General features: G+C 39.3%; 1 protein-coding gene across 8 annotated transcripts in view; it reads left to right on the top strand.

Annotated features, from left to right (window-relative positions):
• PLXNB2 (plexin B2) overlaps positions 1–13,048 on the top strand; it is a 254,435-nt gene extending 241,387 nt beyond the window's left edge. For all 8 annotated transcript variants that reach the window (XM_038154112.1, XM_038154105.1, XM_038154109.1 and 5 more), the window contains 7 exons: positions 2,283–2,437; positions 4,050–4,210; positions 4,792–4,939; positions 5,440–5,504; positions 6,237–6,312; positions 8,280–8,354; positions 11,165–13,048. In XM_038154112.1, coding sequence (XP_038010040.1) covers positions 2,283–2,437; positions 4,050–4,210; positions 4,792–4,939; positions 5,440–5,504; positions 6,237–6,312; positions 8,280–8,354; positions 11,165–11,269 — 785 coding nt within the window. In that variant the 3' untranslated portion in view covers positions 11,270–13,048. The remainder of the gene's footprint in view (positions 1–2,282; positions 2,438–4,049; positions 4,211–4,791; positions 4,940–5,439; positions 5,505–6,236; positions 6,313–8,279; positions 8,355–11,164) is intronic.
• Positions 13,049–18,871: the final 5,823 nt, after the last annotated feature.

Here is an 18,871-nt window from a genome sequence, read left to right as displayed (position 1 = left end):
GAGAGAATAAATTCCTTTGATTCAAAGCAGGAAGCAGGAGTGTACTAAAAACTGACTTAAGGCTGGAATATAGATTCTGGTGTAACTGCATGATTTGATCTGTTAATTTCCAAAAGTGAATAACAGGAATTGCAAAAGAAATTCCATACTTCATGCCCAGCAGTGGTTCTTACTGTACTGGCAGATGATTGCTATGAATGGCATCTATTGTGAAATCACAACTGCTTCAAAATAAAGTGATAGCTTTTATTTTTTCTGGCTTCATTCACATGAACTTCCAAGTTGAATTAAGGACTCTCAAAGGACAATGTGATTTAATATGGGATTTATATTTCTTCCCTACCTTGTTAAAAAGAAGTAAATGTCCCAGAAGGCTGCATAACTAATGCTTTTCATGAAAATATATAAAGCAGATTCAAGAAAAAGTGTTGGCTTAGCCAGATTACTCTTAAATGTTATTTTCCCCTGTGATGTAAAATATTGAATGTACATGGAAACTGGGAAATCCAATGTAGCTGTTGAGGAACTTAGTTAATTAACTATTATGGTCAAAGTTAATGCAATTAAAAACTGATATTTTGTGCTTTAACTGGGATTCAGTTATGTTAGAGGTATATATTAAGGCATAAAACTTAGCAGAATGCAAAATAATTTGTACAGTGGGGCTGAATCACAATTTTTATGGGAAAAATAACTTTCATATTTTTAAGATGTCAATGATTTTAAATGTACTGATTCAATAACTTCCACTGGAAAAGCACCATTGATTTTAGGGACTATGCCAAGTAGATGCAAAAGTTCAGGAATTAAAAGAAGAAAAAACAAAACCAGGAGATTTGAAAGTGACACAAAAACTCTTTTCAAGGAATATTAGTGGCAAGTTAAAACAATTGTATCATCCCTTTTAGAACTGTCTGCAGCAGCAGCTCCTTAGGCGTGGAATTTGTCTGAACAATAATGTGATGCTGAAATGCAGAACTGCTTTTATCCACTGTGTGATTGTTGGTCCAAGCCCCAGGTAGCACAGTGAGGCACTGTAACCATCCATTACCATCCACCTGCTTACTCCTGCTCCTGGTTCATTGTAACAGCCTTGATGTGAGCCTCTCCCTCTGGTTTAAACTATGAATACTGACAAACAAATTTTTTAAAACCTTATTATACTGTATATGAATTTACTTCAGTCATTATCTCTGGCTGCTGGAGTTCATGTCATCTCAGTGAAGGGATGTATTTTTCCTCCACTCAGCTACAAAGTCAAGTGGTGCTTATCAAATGGTGATAAAAGGAAAGTTTGAACTGAGGTACCATACTTTGACCTCAGCAAGTGGAGTAAAATGTGGATTGTAATGGTGTTACCTAGAGAAAAGGTTGTACCAGGAGTAGGCTGCAATTTGTATTTCTGTGGTGGCTATGGGGTCAGACCTAGCTAAGATTCTATACCTTGATCATGTCTTTGAGAATTCACAAAGAAAAAAATAACTTAATTGTGTGAACCTCAAAACATACACACACTGTGTTACATGACTGTTGGGATTTAGGAATGGTATTATCCAATTGACTCTTCTACCACTGCAAGCCATGCGTTGCTTGCTCACTTCCCCCTCCCCCTCCCCTGCAGTGGGATGGAGAGGACAATGGGAGACACAAAAGGTAAAAATCTTGGGTTGAGATAACAACAATTTACTGGAAACAGCAAAGAGATGAGAAAGGAAAACTAATGACAGAAGATATAAGAAAATAAACATTACTGCTCACCATGGAAACCCCCAACAACAGACAGTACCTGACTGCTCCCTCTCTTATGTTACTCCCATTGCTCCCTCCAGCTTGAAACTGGCATTACCCCACCGTTCCCTCCACACTTACTCCACGGGAAGGAACCCCTTCTCCCCAGAGGAAACTCCCTTTTCCCCACCTGTGACAATGACATGAGGTGATTTAGAGCAACCTCCGTGTCCCAGCCATGACTCCTCCTGGCTACTGCAAAAATTATCCCTGTCCTGGCTTGAACCAGGACAATGACCAAATAGAAGTTTTCCCATTGTGTGATTCTTTCCTCCCCCTTTGGTCTTGACAAAAGCAAGTTTTTTCAGCTCTGTGCCACTGAACATTTAGTACTTGAGTTGTGTTTATTGAACAGGAACAGAGTAATCTAGATCCCCTTGGCAAGAGGACAGGTATGTTAAGGATAGAGAACATGTATATGTGTATATGATTACTTTTGTGTTGCTGTTTTGGGTTTGGGTGTTTTTTATAATTATTGCAATTACTGTTTCTAGGGCATGCACTCCTGGAAGATGAAAATAAGGTCTGGCATCTAGTCCGGCCAGTGGATGAAATGGATGAAGGTAAATCAAAGCGGGGCAGTGTGAAAGAAAAAGAGAGGACCAAAGCTATTACAGAGATCTACCTGACCAGACTTCTTTCTGTGAAGGTAGGGCTCAGATGCTGCAGTTAAACTTTACTTCTACAGATTTTGAGATACAATTGAGGAAACAGATGCAAATGTTAGTCATGTGTTCATCTGCAATTTGGAATATGTGTCATGTACATACAAGCTGGTGTTCAAGCTTCAAGTGATTAATATGCCCTGAGGAGCATTACTGGGAAAGAGCTAATGTACAACTCCTGCTAAAGCTGAGAACCATGATTACGTGATCATTAAATAAGGATTTTCCTTGCAAGACAAAGATGGATATTCTGCTCTGTGCCACCTGTTTAGATAATACTTTGTTGGGTTTTCCTTTGAACTAAATGCTTTATAAACTTCTATATTTCCCATTGTATTTCCCTGTTCTTGTATGTGATCAAAATTCCAGTAAAACCCAAAAAAAAAAAAAGTTTCCAAATAATAATAGTCCTTTTAGAGTATTTTTAGTGCCTATACTGCAGAATTGATAATGAAAAAAAAATTTTTTTTAAACATTTCTCTGTGGAGAAATAATTAGAATTTAGAATAATGTGTTTAATGACCACAAAGCCCGGCTCCTTTTGTGAAAATGAAGTCTGTCTGGCTCCAGCTAAGGCCACTTGTCGAAGCGTGGAAGTGGATATGAAGGAAAGTCTTCAGATAGATGGCATAGACTCAGGATGAAGAGCCAAAAAGATGCTTACATCCCTTTCTTCTGATAATAAAGCCACTGCTTTGTATTCCCAATAGCCATTTTATAGGTTATCACCAAGTCTGGAGCTTTACTGACTCATGAAATTGTTGGTGAGGTGTTACAGCTGAGATCACAACTACCCCTTCAGCCCTGGGAGTTGTGTGTTCTGGCCGACAGTAGAATATCTTACAGCTTCTTGCCATCCGGGTCCCTTCCCTGTTTGGAGGCTGTCAGCTGGAGTCATGGTTGGAAGGAGGATGCAGCTCTTCAAAGGTGTCTGTAGGGCCAATCAGCTGGCTGGGGATGGCTCTATGTGGCCTCAACAGGGTCCTCTCTAAAACAAGGGGACAGTCTGAGGTTGCCATTACTGAGATCCAGGCAGATGCCAGAATCCAAGAACACAGCTTTTCTGGACACTTCACTCCTTGGGCTCCGTGGATCCCATGAAGCTGAGTCCGACTGGATGTCTGACAAGGCCCATGTGCTTGCCCTTAAACAGTGCTTGCTGACTGGTACTTCTTCCTGTCAGTCTCTTTCTAAAAATTGCAGTGCTCTGCTGTCAGAGAAACTGGATGTGGGAAACTGCAAAACCATTAAAAATTGGCTAAAAATTATTTTAAATGCACAACGATCCTGAAGGGTAAATGTAGCAAACAATTTCTGCTTCTTCTGTCAAGCAGAAGGCACACCTTTCTGTGCAAACCATATCTCTGGTGAAGTCACAACCTTTGAGTCTAGAACATAAAATTGTGCTTTAGAAGGTCTTTATTGTGTTGGCAGTTTACAAAGTCACTGCTCTAAGAAATTGTTTGCTTTTTGTCACTCTTAGCATGCAGGATAAAGGCCATCAGTGACAGCACCTGGATTATGTCCATAGGAATAAAAGATGCTGAGTTCAGCTTGTAACACAAATGAAATGGATTTTTTAACATTTGCTTTTAGGGGACACTTCAGCAGTTTGTAGATGACTTCTTTCATAGTGTGCTCAACTCAAACCATGTGGTGCCACCAGCTGTGAAGTACTTCTTTGACTTTCTTGATGAGCAAGCAGAAAAACATGACATCAAGGATGAAGATACCATTCACATCTGGAAAACAAACAGGTATGGTATGAACAGAGTCATTAGTGTATTGCAGAGAAATAAGAGTATAATTCCCAGGTATATACTAACACTCTTGCCACAAATCAAAGTAAACTTCATTTATAATCCTCAGAATTTTAATTGAGATAATATGTTTGTGTGATGAAAAAGATTCCCTGTGAGCCTAGAAGAGGCAAAAAATGAAACCAATTTACCTATGGGATTGTCACTGGCAGATTTACCATGTTTTACTTTTTGTCTTTCCTCAGAGAAGAGGAAAGCAAGAAATGGGACTAGATTTACCTGTCAAATCACAAAATCTAATACATACTACTTGATAGTTTCTCTGACCATGCATACATTCTTCCTTGCTCTTTTGGGGCACTCAAGATTCTGCTCATATGAGTTTTTATGAGAGATGTAAAGAGTTGGTTTTCAGGCATGGAACCCAGACAAGCTTGTATAAATGTTGAAATAGAAAATTAAACATCACTGTTCTGAGGAGATGAAAATGTAAAGCCCATATTGATTTCATGTGATTTTCTTGTTGTAGAATATTTATTGTGTAAAAAGGATTATTTATATTTTTCCTTGCTTTGCAGCCTGCCTCTTAGATTCTGGGTAAACATACTGAAAAATCCCCATTTCATCTTCGATGTTCATGTTCATGAAGTAGTGGATGCTTCCTTGTCAGTCATTGCACAGACTTTCATGGATGCTTGCACAAGAACAGAGCACAAATTAAGCAGAGTAAGTGATTTGCATTCTACATCCTGACTATGTTCATGCCTGACAAGACAAAGGGCATCCTCACAGACAATGCCCATTCTCTGAGGAGATACAGCCTTGATCATTTCTTTTTAGTTTTATAATGAAGCTAACATTTCACCACTTAACAGGTTGGTGAACTGTCAGTATTTTTGTGTAGCCTGCCAATTGATACTATTGAAAAAGCAGAAAATAGCAACTGCTTTTATAAAAAACATGTTTAAGAACTGATTATTTCAGGTCTACCAATAATTTATTATTGCCTCGCATTGATACATTTGTAAAACTCAGTAGTAATACCAAGGGTAAGTATCACCTTTTTATTAAATAATCCCACCTTTGTTAATAAGTATCCAAATGTTACTATCTGTAAAGCTCCAGTGTATGTGAATATAAAGACTTGATCTTACATTCTTGACTTTCTTTTGCTACCTAGAAATGTTCATAAATAACTACATTTTTCCATATTCTAAAATTTTCAGGATTCTCCAAGTAATAAATTACTTTATGCGAAAGAAATCTCTAACTATAAGAAAATGGTGGAAGAGTAAGTATCAACTCTTTTCATGGTTATTTCGTTGTTAGGATTTTAAGCCTGTGTAAGAGGAAAAGGGAATGCTAATATAGTCAAAGTCAGCTGTCAAATATTAAAAATTTTACACCCAAATGTTTAAAGATCCCCTTGGTGGTGGCATTGGTAGAGTTGAAATAGAGCTCCATTAGGCCCCAGTGCATATTCTTGTCTGTATAGACAGATTAATAGATTTATTCAGGAGGAAATATGAGGCTGTTTTCTGCAGTTTGCTACCCACATGATCTGTCTAACAAATGCTGCGCTTCCATAACTCAGCAGAGACCAAATCCTGAAAACATTTTCAGAAACTTTTTTTTTTCTATGATGTCTCTGACTTTATTCATTTCCTAATTGGAAATTCTGTTAATATCATAGAAGATCTGCCACACAAAAAAACTCTTGACCGTTTTAAGACCTAAAATAATCATTATCTGCAATTATAGATTTTTTTCTCCTGTGGTACGTTCCTGTACAATCAGGTAAGATTTACCTCTACTGCAAAAGTACTAATGTTGGAAGGCAGGATTACTGAAGGAATCATTGGTCTGTTGTGTCTTCTTCCTGTGTTAGTAAGGAAGCATGTTTGAAATAATGGCAGAATTACCAGAAAGAATTACAGTTTTACAGAAACTGTAAAGAAACCAGAAAGAATTACAGAATTACAGTTTATTTTACTAACTGAAAATCTTTTCTAATCTCTTGCAGTTACTACAAAGGTATTCGTCAGATGGTGCCAGTGAGTGACCAAGACATGAATACCCATCTAGCAGAGATTTCTAGGGTAAGAAATCTCTCATAGTGAAATTGGAGCCAAGTGTAATACTGGGTTTTTTTTGTCTTCTCTTTCTATCTCAACAAATGGGGTCTTTTGTATGTGCAAATATCAGATGATTTCATAAATCTCTGAAATACTCCTGTTCATTGTAGTCATGCCACTATTTCAACCTTTGAAATGTTGATTATTGAATGGAATCAAGAATCCTTATTGTCACTAATCTATCTGAGTTATGCAGGGAATAGAGCACAGTGTTTGGATTTTTCACAGCCATTGTGGAAAAATTATAACACTCTTGAACTGTAGTTTTTCTCCACAGCATATAGAGGATTTTTAGCATCGATCATACTGATAACAAGTATGACTGAATTCACAGTGCTACCACAGCAAAAATTAGATCCCAGAAATTAAAGAAGAGGCATGAACATTAAGTACAGGATTTTTAGAACGATCTATACAGGGGCAATACTTCTGCTTTATGCTGTGTGTAAGAAGTTCATCTTGCCTGCTCAGTGGCAGATTTTGCATTGTAGGCTATTTGGGTTACTTCACCTGGAGAAGAGCAGAGTGTGGTGGTTGCTGTCTGGGACGGGTGGAACAAAGTCATTACAAAACCTGCTTCAGCCTTGAGAGAGCCTGTCTGCTCTGCAGCTCAGCTCAGCTCAGGCAGGCTCCTGCCTTTGAAGCACTCCATTTAACTTGGAGAGTCCCTCACCAGTCCTAAAGAAGTTGTTTAGCCTGAGCAAGAAGGCAGTGTATTTACCGGCTGCTTTGCTCATTTGCTTAATTTACTTGAAGAGTTCTAGCGTAAGGAGGATGTTTGGGGAATTTTTTGCGGTTTGTTTATTTCAGTGCCCTTAGGACCTAACATTTTGCAGATCAACATCCTCATGAGAGCATTTCTATTTTCAGTCATTCACTACAAAACTCATCTGCAGTGACATTTCATTTTACAGTTCACTTTATTTATGACATAAATTGAGATGTATATAAAATTAGAACGTTTGGTGATTAAAATTAAATTCAATATAATGTTTTAACATGAGCAGGATATGTTCTTCCTTTCTATTTTCATTATAAATTATGATCAAAATTAATATGGAAGGAGTGATTGAACACTGCAAATTTTGACCAGCTCTAAAAGTGACTTTTATAGAGCAAGGGAAGATGGATGTTTCTCTGCTGCTTTATCCCTGGGGTAATCATTTATGCCAGTAGCAATATTTTGCAATTCTTCATTTTCTTAACTAACTTAAAGACTAAAGGCATAGCTAGAGACTTGAATCCTGCACATTTGAATGAAGAACATCTGTTCAGACAGGTAGAGCACATTCACTAAATAAGTCATATGTGTGGGGGGCAGGGGGAAGATAAGGTAATGGAAGAGTTATTCCCTGCTTCGTTTGAAGTCCTTTCTCTCTCTCTTTTCTCACCATCCCCTCTGCCCTTTCTATCTTCATGTTTCAGGTGGCTTTTTTCAAATGTACATGTGCTCATGATATTGATGAGTTGCACCTTTGCTGTAGTGGGGTTTGAATAATTTCCAAGATGTAAAAAGAGCTGGAGAAAGAATCTAAAACACCCATGATGACCGTGTCAGAATCAATGTTTAATATCTGAACAATACGTAGATTGTACTGAGTAAATGCTTTAGCTTTTCACACCCATGCTGCTAACAGATGTTTGAGCTGTAGCCTGTGGTTTGACGTTCAGAATTCAAAATATCTTCCCCCTCCAATGTTAAGAGTTGTGGACAGGCTGGAAAAATATCAGAGGAAAAGTCTTGATCTAAAAATCACCAAACAAAAGTTTTTTCACCTTTTTTCTCTGCCCCAAGTGTCATTTAACAAAAGTTAAACACAGAGCTTGCATTTGGAAATCTTGTCAGTTGTACCCAACAGTTGTGCATGTGCATAAGTTTCAGCTGTGTGAGATCCTATTTTGACATGTTTGCTGCCTGCTTGTGTTAACAGGCACATACTGATTCTTTAAACACGCTTGTGGCTCTACACCAACTCTACCAGTACACTAACAAATACTATGATGAGGTAAGTTATGGCTTTTCTTTTCATGCTTTAATATCAATGGTATAAGGTTATGAAAGCTAACATTAGTCTAAAGGAGTGACTTCTGGATTTCACTGAATTATCAGGTAAAGCAATGCTGAACAAAAACCTTGCAGTTATATACCCTGCTTGGCAATTACACTGGTCAAGATAATGTCCTTATAAATGAACAATTTCATTATGGCTATCTGGTTTTGGTAGGGATAGTTTAATGGCTAGTTTAACAAGATCTGAAAGAGAAATAGACTTGAAAATCATTTTTCTTCAGTTCTGCCATCCTAATAAGTATATAACAATGTCACCAAGCAAAAAGTCATCAGAACTATATCAGGTTTCAAGACAGCGTGCTTTTTTATTAGGAGAAATCTGTTAAACTTGTTTGCTTTTAGGAACTGGAGCCATGACCTTTTTATTAGTTAAAATGCTCTTTAAACTTCTCTGCGTGGTACCATCCCTGTTTTGCCATGCCAAGTGAAGTGCCTGCCCACAGTAAACCAAAGTAGAGTAACTGTTGAATGTAGCCTGATTCAAAAGCAGGCTCACAGCTTCAGTTTAAAAAGTTTCTTTGGTTTTTCACACCCTGTGGAAAGGGGGACAAAGACTATCCCAGAGTAGCCGGACTGTGGCTATGGCTCTCCAAACTTAATCTGAAGACAAAAAGAGAGAAGGAAACTTTTATTCAAAGGTTTCCATGGAAATGAATGCCTCCAGAAAACTCTCAGAATTAAAGCAAGTAAGAACAGATGCTGAATCAAAAAGGACCGCAGTACATGTGAGCTCTATTCGCTCAGTCTTGCACCTCAGCACAGCTCATGTTTTCACTTATATGTAGCACTAAAGACAGCGAGTCGCATCCTTCACTGCAGCTGCTTTATGCAGGAGCAGCCAGCCTGTCACAGCTTTTAAATATGCAAGCAGGGAAAATCAAATCACCCTGAGAACTCGTGCAATGATGGGCAGTGGGAAAAGCAGACAGAGGAATGCAGGCCAGCCCCATGGCATTCCCTTACCCCTCACCACCAGTGCTAAGCTGGCTTTCAGCACCTTTCCAAATGTGTCCGTGGTTTGACCTCTTACAAAAACACTCAGGGACTCTGAATGACAGCTGAACTGTGAATCCCTGATTCACCCACACGTCAGGCAGAGCCACCAGCCTGTGGGACTTCACCAGTGGCAGGCCAGCACACCCCAGTACGTAGCTGCAGCTCTTCCCTTACATTACTTGGTTACAATGAGGTGCAGCTGATGAAAAGGCTGCTAATTTCAGAATTGTGGAGATAATCTGTCAAGAACCATTCAGTAAAATTAATCAAGCTTATTTATTTTCCATGAAAATGTTTTAATTTGCATAAATTGGAACATTTTGCAGCTGCCCTTGTCTTTATTACCGACACAGTGGTTCCCAGCATGAGCTGTACCTTCTGCATCTCTGCAGGGCTTGACAATGACTAAGTGGGTACATTCTAATTGTCCACATTTATATGAAGGATATATTCACCAGTAGAGATAATCATGAATTATTTAGGCTAGATTTGAGGAGTTACAGCTAGATATAATTGTTTAAATTAAGGAAACAATATCAAATTAAATCAGGCCCAGTTTAAATACTGCAATAAGTGTTTATTAAGTCTGTCTTGTAAAAATATTTTCACGCTTTAAAAACAAATTCATTAAAATAATTATTTCTAAACAAATTTGCTCCAATGTTGGAAATGCAAACACTATACCAGCCCTTCAAAGGGAAATTATTGGCTAGATTGATTCTGACTGCATTAATCTCCATTGTCAGTGGTGTTCAAGAAGTAATAAGAACCACAGGTAGTGACAGGCAAACTCCATTTTTCCATCTTTGTACTTGCAAGTCTATATAGTATTTAAACAGTGCTAAAGGTTTCTGCTTGATTACACTGTCAGACTTATATTAATAAAGCCAGTTCTAGGAAAGGAATGGTTTTGTCACGTAACACATTTTTCTAATGGAGAAATCTAATAGCTGGTGGGAAAGTTTTCCTAAAGGATGGTGGAAATGAAAACCTTTCAAAACCTTTTGAATTTGATCTGGGAAGCCCTAAAAACTCTATTTGAAGAAAAGCCTTCTCATAACAGCTGACCTTTATCGACTCTTGTTTTTAAATCCCTTGTGTCTTAAGAGTCATATCCTCTTATATATATATTCTGCACAGCAGAGGCTGTGGGATGCTGGGGGCTCCTCTGAGGAGCTGCTTGCTTTCCTGAACTATGTTGTGCTGGGCCAGAGTCTTGGCACTTCTTGGCGAGAGCCAAAAGGGAGCTTCTGGCTTTATTCCTCATATTGCCTACAGACACAGGAGACCTTGCCTTGTCCTACCACATGCCTGTGCATGGACCACCCAGGAGCTTCTCATAACTACAGCTCATGGGGATGGGATATAATTACTGATGGTAAAGGACCCTTAAGCTTTGTAGGGTGCTCTCTGTGTAAAAGCACTGTTTCTTAAACAGCTCTGAGGAAATTCTTCCCCTGCTGCTCCATTTTGGAATGTAATATTTTACAAGATAAAGTACTACCTATTAATTTGTTTATATCCCAACATAATGGGAAACATTACAGCAACTTAGATAAAGTAACAGAGACAATAATTTTTACTGTCTTTGTGAAAAAAATAGAACATGGGGCCTAATAGATGGACTTTGGTACAGAGTGAATGCAAAAGACTCTTTACAACCAAAGTAATATCAAACACTTGGTCTCGGAACTATGTCATACATTTTAAGCTAAATTATTCTAAACTTTCTGTGTTTATATCTTCCAGATTATAAATGCACTTGAAGAGGATCCAGCTGCACAAAAAATGCAGCTTGCCTTCCGTTTACAGCAAATAGCAGCTGCGCTAGAGAATAAAGTGACTGACCTTTGACTCAAAAGCCGCAATAAAGAAATCTGATCTGAAGATGTTCAAATTCATTCTTCCTGTTAAGGAAATAGTGTTCTATTTTTTAATGTATAATTACAACTTTAAATGAAAGATTTCATGGTTTTTTGATAGCAGAGGTGTAATGTAAAGAATTTTTACTGTAAATTATGCTTCTAATTAAAAGCTGTGTTGTGTGTAAATGAATCTTCTGTGGGAAAGAGAGTCCTTTGGTGGGGGGCAGGGAGGGGGGTGGAAGAAGAAAAACCTATCGTTCATTTGATTTAGTAGAATCTGAGACATCAGCATTTAGAATTCATTATGCAAGTAAATTCAATACTATAGCATCCTTTCTACCTTAAGCAATATTTGTACTAGGAAAACAATAACATACTCAGACACATGCAATATCCCCTTTTATTTTGATAACTGGAAATTGACTTCCACAGAGCTCTAAAACTTGGTCTGTGCTCATAATGAACATAGTGAACAAAGTGTCCGATTTCTCTGCAAGTCTAAAAATGGGATTTGCTACCACACATGGTTCTAAATTTAATTATTTATCTCAATGGTGATGCACCCACCACAGTTGGCTGTGAGAGAAATAAGAGTAATATCAATGTAGAAGAGTTCTTCTGATGAAGTCTTATTCGGTTCAGAAATCACTGCAAAGAAGGAATCAGTCCTTAAAACTTTAAAACTTTGTTATTATTGTGAGTTTTATGATATATGCTAATGTGCCTTACTTGTACTAATTCTGTGAATCTGATGAATGGTTTTGTAAAAAGGAGCAGATCAGAAAAATAAGTATTTATGTGCTATTGAATGACTTTTGTGTGAAAAACATGACCAGCAGAATGCTTGTAATTAGCTGCTTGCCGAGAGTGTGCTGTTTAACATGATTTGATTATGTATAATACCCTATTTTAGAATGGTTCTGATGATTTTTTATTTGAATCTTGGAACTGTCCTAGAAATACCATCACTTGTTTTTATTGTATCTGTGATGTAAAATACTACTATGATATTGGAAAAAATCATATACTCATCTATTGAAAACCACTCAGTCAGTTTTGAGCCTTGGAATGCTGCATTTGATTGAATACACACTATAATCCATAGCAAAGAAAATTGAAATAACTTGTCAGAAAGTGTGTGTTTACAATATAGGTAAGCGCCGTACAAATCAAAAAGTTAGGTACGTCTTCTTAAATTGCTGTATTGCACATCAGAGAACTTTACTTCTCTTTGTCTTGCAAGTTTTTGGCAGTAAAGTAGCATTTTAATGAAGTGCTGCCATCTGTACTCCTTCGTTCATTGTCCTGCCAAGCACCCGGACTCTGCTGACTCTCAGCAAGCTAATGCAGTGTCTGCCCGCTCTCCCTGCCTGGTAGGTTGTCACACACTGACTTTTACTGTCTGTTGATATTTTTTTTTCCTCCCATTTTGAAAATTTCCTAGTATTTGTCAGTGGGCCTTTCCTTCAGTTTCTGAAAATCAAAAGCCTCACCAGAACTGGTTTCCTGCCCAGTAGGCTGTGAGCAGTTTTTTTGTTTGTTTTGTACTCAACTTCTTGCATTTGTCTATAATCATTCCTGAACCTGCCTGGGCTGTAACTTATTTTATACTGTTTAGGACTGAGCTATACACTTCTACAGCAAGGTGCTTTGCCAGTTACTCTTTCATCAACAAAGGCATCCTAATTTCATGGCTAATCTGTTTCTTTTTCATTATTTGTAAATCCTGTTAATTGTAAATCAAATACAATGTTGTTTTTTCCACCAAGTGTCAGTGGATCTTTACTGAAACTGGGGGGATGGGTGTTGAAAGGATGTGTAATGCTCCCTCCGGGAGTGATGGAGCAGCAGCGTCCATCAGTCTGTGGTTGGGAAAGGAGGAGCGCCGCACATCCTGCAGATGGAATGCCTGACATCATGCCCTTTTTATTGGCATTTGCTCTGAAAAATGACAGTACTCTGGAGAAGCAAGGATGTAGTGCAACATACCAGAGTGAGGTCTTCTTGCCTGATGTATCTTGGGACCTGAAAGCCAATTAAAATACAATCTCAGCAGCATCTCTCCAGAGAGACCAGAAAGCCCTGCTTGAGCAAGTGAGGCTTTCAGAGGGGACATTATATGTCCCCCATCAGCAGTGACTTGACACAGAGCAGTTGCAGGCTGCAGCTGTGGGATGCAGCAGTGCTCTGGCTGCATCCTACCGGTGAGGCAACTGGCGTGTGTGTCTGCTGGCATGTGCCAGTTCATCTTGGATCCATTAGTCATTCTTGGTGCCCTTTTCTCACATCCTGGGCATTTTTTAGGCTATCAGTGCTGCAGTGCCGCTTGCCAGGGAACACAGAGGCAGATTACTGTGAGCAGCTGCAGCTACAAAGAAACTTAATGTCAGCTCTTCAATTTCTTCAAGTCCCCTGTCCTGAAAGCACAAAGTTGGAATTTGAACTGAAGAACTGAGCTCGTTTATTTTATCATTTCCCCTTTTGGCAAAGCTCCTCCAGTGCTTGTTTTTCCACTCTGGTCCTCTGTTTTGTCCAGGCCTAGTTCAGTTTTCATTACATTTTAGCAATCTGATTCTTAAAACCTTCATGCTCCTCATTTGGTTTCTGCTGCTCCTGACACCTGGTTCATCTACAAGATAAAAGGAAAAAGCTCACTGGGGGTCTCCCTCCTTTTCACCCCTTCTACAGCTCCTCTAAGTGGCACTTCTTATAGCACAAGAGCCTTCTGACTGCCAAACAAGAATCACTTTACTCCATAGCAGCAGTGTGAGTGAAGTTTCTTTGCTTGGACATCTCCGAGACCAAGACTGAAGGCTGGTAGAGGCACCACCAGCAGGTCTGAATCCCATTGCTGACAGCAGTCTCTCCAAGGTTTTGCTTGCCTCCTCACGAGCAAACATGTAACTAGAGATCTCTCATGACAGGACAAGGTCCCTATGCCTGCTTCTTTGATATGTAGTAACTCACCCAACTGAACAAGAATGGGATTTTTTTTGTCTCTGACCAAGAATTCACTCTCTATTTCTTAGTGCCAAATTTCCCTCTGACACCTTACTTGATCTTTTTGCAGATCTCTGTATGCTATAAATTTACAAGCAAGTGGTTATGGGTGGAGAGGGCCTCGGCTAGCTCACAAATGTGAGGCATTCATAATGTCTCCTGAAGATGACTTCTCTGATTAGTCTGTTACACCCTACTTGATCCTCCCCCTTCTGCATCCTGCTGCATTGGACACATTTCTCAGCCTGCTGAGTCTGAGCTGAATTTATATGCACTCTCTAAAGCTGGCCTTTTTGGTAACCTTTTGAAAATAAACAGAGCCATCACTATAAACAAAACCATACAGGGAATTCAGAAATTCAAACTGGAATTCACAAATTCACAAACTGTCATAACACGGGAGGATTTTTAGCCAGCTGCATAAAGACTTAAAATGGCTCTGAGCTTGAAATTCAGCTGTCCTGGGCTTACCAGCACTGATGAGTTTTTGTGGCCAGTACTTTACCATTCCAGGTTCTCCAGCCTTATTAGTAACACAACCATTTTCAGCCATAGTATGCCCTTGATGATATGTACCTACATGGCTTAAAAAAACCCAATTTCTGAATCTGATAGGGAAACTCCTCTTTTACATGCTTCCTAGGGCTCCAAAACCTCTACTTATCCTGATAATTGTTCTACTCAGGGTTCCCATATGCACATCAGCTTGAGGTGTAACAGTTCTCTGAGGAATTCCTTTCTAAAGAATTTGATCTTGAGCAAAGATTGCTTAGGATTTTTTCCAAGTCTGTTGTGTTCTCTTAGAAAAAACTTACAGGGGAAATTGTTTGGGCTTTTTTTTTTTCCTTTTTATTTCTGTCTAGAGATACCGTTCAGAGCAGTGAGACAGTCAGCTTCAGAGGTTTAAAGGAGAATGTCTACCTGCCATTTTTCTACCAGCCATTGACTTGAGTCCTGTGTTACTCTGCCTTACACTCTGAGGAGTTGAAATTTGGCACTTCCAGTGACTAGAGTTGATGCAATGGAAACATTAGCACTGTTGCCCTTGTGACTTGCTTTCATCCTTCATTCCAAGCTCAATACAGTCAAACTCTGTGCCTGAAGCATTCCAGGTTCTCCATCACACAAAGCTCCTCTCCTAGATGTCTGTTTTGCCAGATCTGCCTGGAGCACAGGATTCCCTGGAGAATGAATGATAGCAGCACACAAGTTAAAATGATCAGTGATTTTTTTTTTTCTCAGACTCTACATACCTAGTCTGTGGTTTTTTTTTAATTTTGAGAAATCCTCCTTCAGTTGATGAATGATGAGTTTGAAAGCTGGAATTGTAAACTAGAGTTGGTCTTTTAGCCTCCCTCTTTTGTTCGCCTTTGTCTTGATGGACAAAGTGCTGCTTGCCAGTGATGGTGGGATTTTTGGTGTTTGACAGTTCCTGCAGAACAGAAGGAAAAGAGACTTTCCAGACGCACAGTTACAAGGAAGTTTTCAAAGGTTTTGTTTTCTTTAAATGGTGTCCCCTTTTGCCTCAGTATCAAGGAACATTTCTCCATCCATTAGAGAATAAAGTGGTTTCCCCTGTGCAGGCTTGTAATAACCATCTATGCTGTGAAAGATCACTGCTGATGTACCAGACATTCAGGGCTGACTTCTGTCTTGCCGGTGCATACTGCTTGCTGCTCCATGTCATTACCAAAGAGGACAAATCCTACTGTCATTCATAGCCAGGCTATCAAAAGCTATTTCATTTACCCGCATATTCCTGTTTCTCTGCTGATTCTCAGATAATTGCCATCTGAACCAGAAGAGAGTTTGAGTGCTTTCCTTCTTTTTTTAAGCTTTTAAAGAACCTATGTGTCTTAACAGATTGGACGCTTCAGAAAGAAACTATTTCTTCAGTGGGACAGAGGACAATAGATCTCATACAGATGTATATGGCTCATCTTAAAAGGAAATAAAAATCCCACCATGAACCCCACACTGTGTTTTTGAAATCCTTTATTCAGTGCTCTAATTCTGAACAATGTTTTTGGCTTTTTTAATTGTCCTCAAAATTGAATGTTGAACAAAACTCACTTTTTTTCTTTTAATCTACTGTAATAAGAAAGGAGTGAAATGAAAAAATGTATTCCTTTGATACCCTTAATCTCTTCTCTCCTGTGGCTATGCTCCTATTCAGTAAGAGATCATACTTGCTAGTTGCAGAGCCTGGATGCCAATCCATGGGATTTAAAACAAACCCAAATCCATGTTTCCTGCAGCTACATCTAGGTCCGTGGCAATGCTCACAATTGTAAAATTGCCTCCAGGATGTTATTTGAAATACTATTATCGTGGGTCTGGCTGCTTTCCTCGTCTTCTTTCACATGATCCTTCTTCGTGTGAGTTTTCACCTTGTGTTTCACTGGCAGTTTCTGTAGCACTCAATGCTACATCCTCTGAAAGGCCAAGGAAGGAAACAATCCCTGCCTGGATTAATTATGCACTTTTTATCCCCAAAGCACCCCATGGGCATTCAAACCCTCCCAGGCTCAGCTCACTGGAAAATTATAGAAGAGGATTTTTTTGTGCTAGAGCTGACAACCTTACTGAAACATCAAACATCTCCATCTGTCTAAGGTAAAAGACATTTGTTAATAATGTACCCTACACATACATTACTATTCACATCTGATGTGCATACATTCACATCTGATGTATGAATGGTCCTTCTTGGTTGGTCTGAACTCCACCTAAACTCTGCAGCACTCTACCCTGAACTGGTGGCTGCACTATGCTAGCCCTAAACTAGAAAATGATGATGACGTTAACATCATTTCACCCTTAGACAAGGCTAGGTTTCACAGCTCACTTGCTTGGTGTGGGTGTTTAGCCTCATTACTTCTTTTATCGGACTGAAGTTTGTCTTGGGAGGCTGCTATACAGTTACGATCTCCAAAAGTCCCATAATGAGGCCTTAATGTCCAGCAAAGGGAACAGAAACTGCCATAATTTTCAGAAGCAGCAGGTTCTTCTGCTCGGCTGTCAATGTATATTCCACCCTTCATTTTAACATGGCCTTATTTTGTTTCCTTGTGCACTTGAAGCAGTGACAATCCTCTATTTGTATTCTGGCACATTACTGCTGGAGATGAGATCATCCATCTAGGTTTTGTGCAATTTTGGAGCTACAGGTTTGGTATTTAATAGGGTCATGCCCTGGTGTGCTTACTCCTCTTAGAATAATATTGGGTAGAGAGCTGTGTCAAGTTATGGGTTTGCTGGCTGTGCGTGAAGATTCATATGCTGATTGCTTTGACCTGCCTATCTACAGTAAGAGCCTGTAACTGCCCAAGTACTATTATAGCTTTTGATTTAAGATATGGTTGTGATTTTATCTTTCTTTTCAGTGAAAGGAAGATTAGAATTGTTTTGTTTGGCATTTAACTGGAAAAAGTTAATAGTTTAGCTGCATCTCTTTAAGAAAATAGGGAGAAAGGGGAAGTGACATCCTTTCCCTGTGAGGTGGTTTTGGACTATTCTTTTCTAAAGTTAACAAAGACGGTGATGACAAAGAACACTTGAGCACTGCTGTCACTGACAGACATAAGTTTCTTTGTGGTTAATCATTCATGTCAACTAGCAGGGCAAGTTTTTTAACACAGAGATTGAATTTAATTTCAATCTGTGCTGTCCATCATTGTCTCTCTTTAGCGGATTTTTGAGATGACAGCGCACACAATGTATCTAAGATTAGATTCTGGCTTTAAATATTTAGAGTCTGAATCACATCTATTTGTACTTCATTCCAAGGTTGAAGTAATGTGGCAGGACACACATTCTGCAGTAGTTAAAACAAATCAAAGGAGAACTGAATTGTTCATTATAAACTTTTAACCAATTCTTCTTTGTCGGCCTGGACCCATGTGCTGCTTGGGGCAAGCTGGGGATTGCCAGCTGGGCTGGAGGCTCTGCCCTGCACACAGGGCCCTTATGCTGGTCTGCCAGCCAAGGGCTAATGGCTCCTGTGGTTTCCTAAGAACTGATTGAGTCTAACAAATTACAGGCTGGGCTTTGGTTAGCTCCTGTTTAAGGCAAACTGCTCTCGGACAGGTGATTCAAGAGTCTCATCAGAAGATTTGCTCTGCTAGTGATGACCCAATTGGCATGTCTGCAGGCAAAAAAATTTCTGTTAACTATCTGCTGGGAAAGGATGCTAATTTTAGCCTCCTGCCAGCAAGTGGCAAACACAAAGACAAGTTCACTGTGAAGCCTCAGTCATAAGGCCAGGGAGTGGATCAGATCTCTAAGCCTTGCCAAGCTTTGAGTTGACTTGACAGGCATGTAGCCCTCAAGACCAGGAGCTGCTCTGAACACTGGCTGCTGCAAGAGTAACCTGTAGGACGCTCTCCTCAGTTGGGATCACTGTGAATGCACCATTTTCTGCCTTGCTGACATGCAAAGAAGCCATAAGGCAGACTGACTGACTCTCATGTGGGACAGTCATTAGATGTCTCCAAGATCTCCATCTTTTTTTTGATTACCAAGGATCTGAGGTTGATATGAACTGTACCACAGCCTGGTGCAGGCAGCATTGTTCCACTGAGTTTGCTGC

Source organism: Motacilla alba, chromosome 1A (assembly GCF_015832195.1).
Source record: "Motacilla alba alba isolate MOTALB_02 chromosome 1A, Motacilla_alba_V1.0_pri, whole genome shotgun sequence".
In the NCBI taxonomy this organism is placed as follows: domain Eukaryota; kingdom Metazoa; phylum Chordata; class Aves; order Passeriformes; family Motacillidae; genus Motacilla; species Motacilla alba.
This window is presented reverse-complemented; position numbering and strand designations above follow the sequence as displayed.